Source organism: Bison bison, unplaced genomic scaffold, assembly GCF_000754665.1.
Source record: "Bison bison bison isolate TAMUID 2011002044 unplaced genomic scaffold, Bison_UMD1.0 scf7180017864163, whole genome shotgun sequence".
Classification (NCBI taxonomy): Eukaryota; Metazoa; Chordata; class Mammalia; order Artiodactyla; family Bovidae; genus Bison; species Bison bison.
The window spans coordinates 4,249,815-4,260,048 of NW_011494735.1; the positions used below are offsets into that span (position 1 = coordinate 4,249,815).

The window sequence follows — 10,234 nt, forward strand, 5'->3', positions numbered from 1 at the left end:
GGGTCTGGGGCCTTGGCCATGAGCTGCCAGTTGAGATCTCCCTCCTCTTGGCCAGGACCTGGACCTCAGAGTGGAAAGCTCATGCCTGGGGACCTTGCCCTTTCTTGTCAGAGCAGAGAAGAACAATGGATTGGTGGAGATTCACAGGAACATTGTTTACCTAACCATGACCTGACTCCAGAATAAAGGACCTGATACCAAGAAGTGTATACCCCTCCCTCACCATGGTGGCTCAGAGGTTAAAGTGTCTGCCTCCAATGTGGGAGACCCGGGTTCGATCCCTGGGTCAGGAAGATCCCCTGGAGAAGGAAATGGTAACCCACTCCAGTATTCTTGCCTGGAGAATCCCATGGACAGAGGAGCCTGGTGGGCTACAGTCCACGGGGTCGCAAAGAGTCGGACACGACTGAGCGACTTCACTTCACTTCACTTCCCTCATCTTTCCTAGGAAAGGGCTTTGCTGAAGGCTTTTGGGGAGATGGTTTTGTTTTTAACAACTGATTATCAATTTATTAGGTTGATTTAAGCATCTGCAGTGTAGACTTCAACCTTGACTGCAGGCTCAATGATGATGGAAGTGATTTGCTTAACAATCTCAGAGGGACTGTGCAGGTCAATGAGTTGCTTTAGGACCCTCATCTTGAAATGATCCCAAGTCTTAGATCCTTCATCACAAGGAGTTTTCCTTGCAGTTACTCTCAGAGTCTTGGTAGGCATCCAAACCCGTCCTTTCACTTTGAGACTCTTTTCCTTGGCAACCCTGATCAGGTCAGCACATGCCTTCTCCAAAAACTTGAGGTTGCAGCTGGTGAGGGTGATTCTAATCTGGTGAATTGCCATCTCTGGCTTCACGGGAGTCTTGCCTGTCTCTTTACAAGCCATAACTGTGGGGCATCTTCCAACCAATTGGTTCCTCAGTGAGAATGAACAGCGATGAGTCAGGAGCAGGAGTGGTCTCCACTGCAGTGGTGACCACGTTTTCCTCAAAGGGTTGGGGGAGGTTCGGTTTTTTTAAGGACTGAGGCACCCGTCTCCATACATAGCCCCATGATAAACCTTTCTCTGTTCCAAACTCTGATGATTTGGCCTCAATCATTGTTTGGCCTCACTGTACATTGGGCACACAGACTTGCGTTTCTGCAACAATCTGATAAAGTGAGGGTGAAAACTATGTGGTTATCTGAGGAAAGAGGGTTCCTGGCAGACGGAACAGCAAGTAAAAGGCCCTGAGGCAGACATGTGTTTGACCTTTTTGCTCTTCCTTTAGCTGTTTTGGGAGCACAGCAAGAGAAGAGGGGTGACAGAGAAGAAGGTCAGACCACAGAAGGGGGTCAACAATGTCGATGCTAAAGAACCAAGCCTTGAAGGGCTTTAGGTTTTATTCCGTGTGATGACAACCATCAAAGCATGTTAAGCAGAAGAATGATACAATCTGATTAGTTTGTAAAGGCTTATTCTGGCTGCTGTGTGAAGAAAAGATTGGTAGTGACTCAAGAATGGAAGCAGTGAGACAAGATATTAATATATAGTAAGAGCTTTTTGCAATAATTCAAGAGAAAAGTCCTCATGGCAAGGACCAGGTTGGCAGCAGGAAAGAGAATAAGGATGAGTAAATAAATCTTCAACCTATTTCATGGTTAGACTACATGATTTGCTGGTAGGTTGAATATGATTTGTTTAAGAGTAAAGAATGATTTCAAGGTCTGGAGCCTGAAAAACTATGTGAATCATGATGCAGTTTATTGAGATGGAGAGCGCTAAGAAAGAACAACTTTGGTAAAGAAAACTAAGAGTTCTGTTCTGGATATGTTGATTTGGAGGGGTTGATAGAATATGCAATGGGCTTAACTGGTGGCTCAGTGGTAAAGAATCTGCCTGCAATTCAGGAGACGTGGTTTGATCCATAAGTTGGGAAGATCCCCTAAAGAAGGAAATGACAACCCACTCCAGTATTCGTTCCTGAAAATCCCATGGGCAGAGGAGCCTGGCAGGCTACAGTTCACGGGGTCCAAAGAGTTGGTCACGACTAAGCAACTGAGCATGCATGCATGCATAGAACATGACAAGAGTTTATGGGAGAGGTCTGAGCTAGAGATGTAAACTGGTGAGTCTTTGGAATAAAAAATGATAGTTAAAGCCAAGATCCTGGCACCGAGAGAGCAACTGTAGAGAAGAAAACGGTCTGAGGCCAGAGGCCTGAGGCTTCACGCTATAGAGGAATGAAAGTGGGGGTATCCAGCAACTGAACCCAAGAATGTGAGGGCCACCAAGAGCAGAGGAGCAAGCTGTCTTGGAAGCCAAGGGAGACAAGAAGGAGGGAGTGGTAGACCCTGTCAATGCTGCTCATGGGTTGAGTTAGATAAGAACTGGGAATTGCTGCTTGGTTTAGCCACCGGAGACCATTGGTGACCTCAAGGAAAATATTTTTGATAAACTGGGAAGATGACCGCCTCATTGGTGTGGGTTCCAGAGAGAATGGGTGGTGAAGAAGGGGAGAGAGAGTTATTTCATCATTCTTTCACGGAATTTTTCTACAGAGCAAAATGAAGCAGCAGCCAGAAGAGGTGGGTTCTAGGAAGTTTTTTGTTGTTGTCTGTTTTTTTCTTTTAAGCTGGGAGATACTGTGTCTATGTCATATGCTTCAGATTTTATGCTGAAGGAAATTATCTAATAAAAAGGTGGAAATTGATGTTGTAGGAAACAGGATTCCTTTTTTTTTTTTTTTTTCCTTTTTATGTATCTATTCACTGTGCTGGGTCTTCATTGCTACACACGGGTTTTTCTCTAGTTGGGGCTGGCGGAGGCTCCTCTTCATTGTGGTGCATGGCCTTCTCACTGCAGTGGCTTCTCTTGTTGCCAAGCACAGGCTCCAGGGTGCACAGGCTCCAGTAGTTGCGGCACGTGGGCTCAGTAGATTCAGCTGCGGGCCCTGGGGCACAGGACCAGTAGATCTGGTGAAGGGACTTTAGTTGCTCTGCCACATGTGGGATCTTCCTAAATTAGGGATTGAACTGGTGTCCCCATCCACTGTACCACTATGGAGGTCCCCAGGAAACAGGGTTCTTGCAGAGCTGCTGACGGGGGTGGAATCCGTGCCTGACTGGTCCTTCACATTCAGGATGACTCACCTAGTATTGTAGAAGGAAAGACAGACCTACAGGAAGAGATGCAGAAAGGTGGGGAGATGAATGCTTGAATTCCTCAGTGAAATAGAAAGTAAGGTCATGAACTGAGGATGAGGAGAGAGGTGGGCATGGAGACAGAGGAGAAGGTGTGAAATAGTCCTCTTAGGGAGTGGGTGAGGGGTGAGCAGAGGGACTGGGAATGTCCATAGACTTGCCAGATGGGCTCACTTGAAGTCTAATATCCTAAATTTAAAGTGAGACTAGTTGGCACGGTGTATGGTTTTCTTCAGCTGTGTCTGGCTGCTTGGGTGCAAGCATGAGTAGGGAGAGAGTTAGATTTAACCAGTGTTATGGTCTGAATTGTGTCCCCCACAGGTTTATATGTTTGAAGCCCTTACCCTCAGTGTCAATTGTACTTGGAGAAAGGACCTGTGAGGAGGTAATACGTATTAAACAAGGTCATAAATGTGGGCTTTAATCTCATAGAACTGGTGTCCTCATTAAAGGGGAAAGAGACAGCAAAAGGCTCTTAAATTCCACGTGTGCACAGAAGAAAGGCCATGTGAAGACACAGAGAGAAGGCAGCTGTCTGCAACCCAGGAAGGGAGTGCTCACAGAAGACTAACCCTGACGGCCTCTGGTCACCAGAACTGTGAGGAAACTGTCATTTCTGTTGCTCAAGCCCCGCAGTCTGTGGAATATGGTTGTGGCAGCCTGAGCAAACTACTGCAACCAGAGATGGAGCGTTCTCAGGCAAACGTGGCAGAAGATGGAACAAGGAATGATTACAGAGGTGGATGAATGAAGAAATAGCTGTAGGCTGCTAGGCCTAGTGTGTGGAACTTGGCAATTCCTCCACCAGGGTAGCTGCTGCCAGCTACCTTCTCAGTACCCGCCTTCTTTCTCTGCCTTCCGTGACAGGTATTGCTCTAGGAAAATGCCATGCAAATGGTAAGTTGCTCACGCTTGGTGGGCTCACAGTCAAGTGAAGGTGAGAGACACACGATAGTGTCAGTACAACATGACTAGCATTGTCATAAGACATTGACAGCATCTTGGTCCAGAGGAGATGTCACAGAAGCGCTGTTTGAGCTGGGTGCTGAAGCTGAGCAAGAGTTTACCAGGAGAGTTTCTAGACTGAGAGAACAGGAGGCTCTGAGGAGGACAGGACACTTGAGAGAGAGCGAAGCATCTATCATGGCCTCGGTGCAAGAGGTAGGCTGTTCCTCCCTGTGGAGCTGGGGAGGGAGTGAGGAGGCGAGCTGTAGCCAGGATGTGAAAGGCCTGGAGTTGATTACATGATAACCAGAGGGTTGATGTCATAGATTACTCTTAAAAGAAAAGATAAAACTCTGTTAGCATTGTGGAAAATAAATTACAATGGAAAAGAACTTAGCAGGCAGTTAAAATACCAATTTGGTGCTTAGGAGAAAGTGCAAGGCTGGAAAAATCCATTTCATTATCTTATATACTAATGGAAGCCATGGATGTGACTGAGAAAAAGATGGCTATCACTTCCCGAGTGTTCATCACATGCCAAGCACTACACTTTACATAGATTATCTTATTTAAAGTTGACACTGGGGAGTTCCCTGATGGTTCAGTGGTTAGGACTCAGCACGATCACTGTTGTGGGCCTGGATTTAATTCCTGGCCGGGGAACTAAGATCCTGCAAACCATCTGGTATGAACAACAACATCAAAAAAAAAAAAAAAAAGAAAGCAAATTTATTTATAAGATGTTATTGTTTTTTTCAGATGAACAATCTGAGTTTAGAGAGATTAAATGACTTGCCCAAACACATAGTTGATAAGTAGATTTTAACTCAAGTGGTCTGACCCCAGGGTCCCCTGCTGTCTGTCTTTTGCCTTGGACATATCTATGGTTAAGGGGTAAGCAAAAGTGGAGTCTGGGCAGAAAACACTTTTTATTTATTTATTTTATTAAAAAATTTATTGGAGTATCATCGATTTACAATATTGTGTTAGCATTGTGAATCAGTTACACATATACATATACCCACTCTTTTTTGATTCTTTTTCCATATAGGTCGTTACAGAGTATTTGAGTTCCTTGTGCTAGAGAGTAAGTCCTTATTCGCTATCTATTTCATACATAGTAGTGTGTATATACCCCACTCCAGTACTCCTGCCTGGAAAATCCCTGGGAGGAGCCTGGTGGGCTGCAGTCCATGGAGTCGCTGAGGGTCGGACACAACTGAGTGACTTCACTTTCACTTTTCACTTTCATACATTGGAGAAGGAAATGACAACCCACTCCAGTGTTCTTGCCTGGAGAATCCCAGGGATGGGGGAGCCTGGTGGGCTGCTGTCTATGGGGTCACACAGAGTCGGACACGACTGAAGTGACTTAGCAGTAGCAGCAGCAGCAGCAGCAGTGTGTATATGTGAATCCCAATCTTCCAATTTATCCCTCCCCTCCCACTTCCCCCGCTAATGACCTTAAGTTTGTTTTCTATATCTGTGACTCTAAGGAAATAGTTTTTTAAAGATTTGGCAGAGAACCAAGAAAGTAGATGATTGGCATCAAAGGCTCAAAAGCATTCAAAGGGAGGTCAGTGAAGATGTGCTCTAAATAGAAGTCCAGATCACATAAGACCATGGTTGCACTTCCTGAGGGCAGACTAGGTTAACAGCAAGGCCAGAGACTGGCTGGAAATGATGAGGAGCAAGTCAGGCAGTGGTTTGGCGTAAAAGTCATGCAGTGGGTCAGTTGGCACCTGAGGAAAGAGAGGGGTGCTGGCCACCTAGACAAGTACACAGGTGACGTCACCTTGACCAACTTATCTCCATTCCACAGTCTGGCAGACTCAGAAACAGAGTTTCTGACACGTCTCCAAGTCTCCAAGTCCATGAGATCTTATGTTTGAAAACCAGAATGTTGATTGATTAATTGGTGCTGAGTAATAAACTACTGAGAAATCCAGATGTTCATAGTTTGCTGATGAGAGCACTATAGCTTGCTGCCAAAGCCTAACATTATAATCAAAATGTTACCAGGAAGCATGAACTCAGAGCAAGATAAGGCGACTGGTGTCCTCAGTCTATGATATCTCGTGCACCCATCTTCACCAGGGACATACCCTCAGGTGCTCATGCTTACCAGTTATGGTTCCATCTCCTTTGAGCAGCAGTGGAGTCACGCTGACAGATTTTATTTCTCTGGATTTCTTTCTTAGAGAAACCATCCCATTCCTGTCACTTCAGTGTTTCCCAAACAATCATTCTCATACAATTTTCACAATATTTGACATACCCATGTGCCACCAATGTGTCCCATCATTAGTTTAATTTCTAAAAATTAATTTACTTAAATTAAGAATAAAGATTTATTTTTAAAAAAGTTATGTTATGAGCATAAATGCAAAGCCAGTATCCTTTGCCACAAAGAGAAGGCAACTGTAAATCTAAAGACATACCTTTGAAAAAAAAAATCAATTATCTGTTATTCCCCCAATTCTTGAATACTAGCAATGATATGCTTACTACTCCCTGGGAAGTACTTTTCTCAAGCAACATAATGCAGTTACTACATGTATGCTTTCTCAGCAACATTCTCAATTATTGGAATGGCTCCACACTGTCCCATGCACAGGGGCAGATCTACTGTGAAACTTTATCATAAGGTTTGAACTTCAAGATTCATTATTTTTACCTGTCCTTTCCAAGCCCTTATATGTTTGTGCCTAATTTTGTGTTCTTTTTACAAGGAGAACCCCACCACTACATCTTAAGGTTTATGCCACAAATCTGTGTTCTCTCCTACTTCCAGATCATTCTGCTGCTGCTGCTAAGTCACTTCAGTCGTGTCCGACTCTGTGCGACCCCAGAGACGGCAGCCCACCAGGCTCCTCCGTCCCTGGGATTCTCCAGGCAAGAACACTGGAGTGGGTTGCCATTTCCTTCTCCAATGCATGAAAGTGAAAAGTGAAAGTGAAGTTGCTCAGTCGTGTCCGACCCTCAGCGACCCCACAGACTGCAGCCTACCAGGCTCCTCTGTCCATGGGATTTTCCAGGCTAGAGATGAATAAATTCACCTTATTTCATACTGAAGTGATTAGCTTTTTTCAGGTTCAGTAATGTCCTGCAGTTTATCCCTATAACAACTTTGTAGGGAAAGAGATATTTGATAAGTCACTTGAAGAGTGAAGGGAAGGGTGATGTTTAGACTAGAAAAACGTGGAAGTGTTTATGAAGAGAATGAGTGGAGGGAGACTAAGGTAGTCTAAAAGAGGAGGAAATTGATGGAAAGGAGGTTTACCACATGAGAGAGGGCTTGGCCTTTGAAGGAGGGACCTCTTTCCCTGTAACAGAAAGAGACAAGAAGAGATGCATCTTAGGTAGATCAACCTTAGGTAGAGGCTCTGACTTGTTTGGTCTCTAGTTTCTCTTTGGATTCTGAGAACATATCCCATGTCAAGAGTAAGGGACATGGAGATTGTGTGGGAGGTTTGAGAAGCCTGTGTTTGAAATTTTCAACATGGAGCCTGCAAGAGGGAACTCACCAGAGGCAAGAGAAAGCCTGGTAGAGTGGCTTGGATGGACCAGTTCATAGAGACGCTGGGCAGTGCAGTGGTAGGATACTTACCCAGACGATTCTGAGGCCCTCATGGTCTGGTTCTGTCATGAGTCATCAAGGAAGGAGGGAAAGGATGCCAAAGAGGCAAAGGAAATGGAGTCGCTGATAAACATGTTATAAAAGGGATTAACCAGAGAGTGGTTTGCTTACAGGTCAGAATTTGGAACCCAGGTCTTGATGAAAAGAGCATGTTTAGAGGGAAGCAGTGGAGATCATGGTCTGAGCAGAATTTCTGAATAGCTTGAGGTGCAAATATGAGTGATGACAAGGCCTAGGGTGCCAAAAAAGAGAGACTTAGAGGGATAAAGTGAAGAGCACAAAGAGATCAAGGAAGCAAGAGATCAAGGCTAGACATCATTGAGGACGATGGAAAGAATGAAGACAGAAATCTCTCCATCGGGGGACTTGATATAAGAGGAATAGAGGAACGCCTAGGCTTCCTGGAGATGGGAAGTACAGAATGGAGAGAAGGGGAATAACATGTCCATGTCCTCATCTCCAAAACCTGTAAACCTATTACCTTGAATAGCAAAAAGGATTTTGCAGATGTGGTTAAGTCAAGGATTCTGTGGAAGGGAGATCATCCTGGATTATCCAGATAGGATCAACATAATCACAAGGATCCTTAAAAGAGAGAAAGGCTGCGGGTGAGTGGGGAGGGATGGGAAGCAGAAGAGGTGTGATGACGGTGCAAGCATAGGTCTGAGTGGTGCAATCACCAGCTTGAAGATGGAGGAAGCCAAGAAATGCAAGCAGCTGATAGAAGCTGGAAAAGGCAAGGGAATGGATTCTGCCCTGGAGCCTCCAGAGGGAATGCAAACCTGTGGACACCTTGACTCCAGCCCCATGAAACCCATTTTGGACTCTGTCTTCCAGAATGCTAAGACAATAAATGTGTGATGTTTTATGCTACTTAGTTTGTGATAGTTTGCTACAGCACTTATAGGAAATAGAGATGGGAAGCTGGTTGATATGAATATTTTCAAAGGGAAGGCTTTTGAAAAAATATGGAAGAACCGTATTCTGTGGGCAGAAGCCTAAAGCCAGGAGACACTACCTCTGGCCATCAGATAGAACCTGTGTGCCCAGATGAGCTGTCTCTACTTGCAAGGGCTGCAAAGGACCTAAGAATCCTCCAGGGAAATCCAAATTTTCAGCTGAAGCCAGGAAGGAGAAGAGGTAGTAAGCAAAAAGGTTAAGAGTGTAGAGGATTATTTTAATTTGGGGCAATAGATCTAGACTTTCAAAGTGTACAGTGTAAACAATTAGAGGCCAGGTCCTGGGAGAAGACTTAACTGAATAGGAATAAAAGTACCTAACAGGATCTGTGGCCTCCATGGGTAGCATGCTGTGCACATATCATGAGCCATTGCTGAGAATCACAGGGAAGAAGGAGGCAGAGGCCAGAGATGGAACTCTGTTCAGCAGTTTTAATGAAAAGCTTTTTGGCTCCCGCTTCTACTTAGCTGGCTAGCTTTGATGCCTCTGCTGGTCTTAGTCAAATTCCAAAATTAGACATTTGCTTTTTAAGGGACTAAGACCAACTTTGTGTGGATCATATTATGTGTAATGTCAACTCATTAATACCTGTCATAAACAAGTCAGAATAAACTCATTTTTTTTTCACAAGCTATAATAAAATGTTGTTTCTGATTTTGAGAGAGTCTTGCCCATATTAGGCTTGTAAGTGCTCATTGGATTTAATTGAATTAAAATAAGTCATAAAGTGAGAGCTGAATCAGAGTCATGAAGAAGTTATGCGGAAGGGACCTTTTATGCAAACGTCAGATTTATGACCTCCAACCCTTCAGTTTTATTAGTTGGCCTCTACCGCGTGTGTGTCAAAGCCATCCTCTTGTACGCTAGGCCTACCTTCTGAATCCTGGCCTTTAGACATTACCACGTCCATCAGGAGGGGAGGCAGGAAAGGCGACCGCAGGAAAGGACAGAGGAAAGTGAGCATTTCTCTAGGGGAACTGCAGCAGAGCAGGCTTTGGCCATCCACTCTCTGGTCCTCACCAGGATGGGGCATCCCTCCCAAGCAAATGGTCACTCCATTTATGGTAAAAGTCTCTTACCACACAGCTGCGAAGATAAGAAAGAGAATCCAAGAGGGGCAACAATAAAAGGAAATAGAAATCCAAAAGACCAGCTATTGGCAAGGCAGAGTTGTTTTGTTTTTCCACCTTCTTTTCCATTATGGTTTTTTGTAAGATCCCTGTGCTATACAATTTTTATATATATACTGTATATACAAAAACCTTGTTGTTTATGTATATTTAGTAATTTGTGTCTGCTAATCCCAAACTCCTAATTTATCCACAAGTTTGCTTTCCATCTGTGAGTCTGTTTCTGTTTAATAAATAAGTTCATTTATATCATATTTTAGATTTCACATATAAGTGATTTCATTTAATATCTGTCTTTGTCTGACTTACTTCAGTTAGTATGATAATCTCTAGGTCCATCCATATTGCTGGAGAACATTGAGTTTATCCCTACAAACCAG

At 44.2% G+C, this 10,234-nt stretch overlaps 1 protein-coding gene across 1 annotated transcript; it reads right to left on the bottom strand.

Annotated features, from left to right (window-relative positions):
- Window positions 1-522: 522 nt before the first annotated feature.
- On the bottom strand, window positions 523-882 carry LOC104989767 (40S ribosomal protein S20-like). The gene has a single exon (XM_010841555.1). It carries the CDS (start codon window positions 880-882, stop codon window positions 523-525), a length of 360 nt encoding a protein of 119 aa, XP_010839857.1.
- Between the last annotated feature and the right edge of the window lie 9,352 nt (window positions 883-10,234).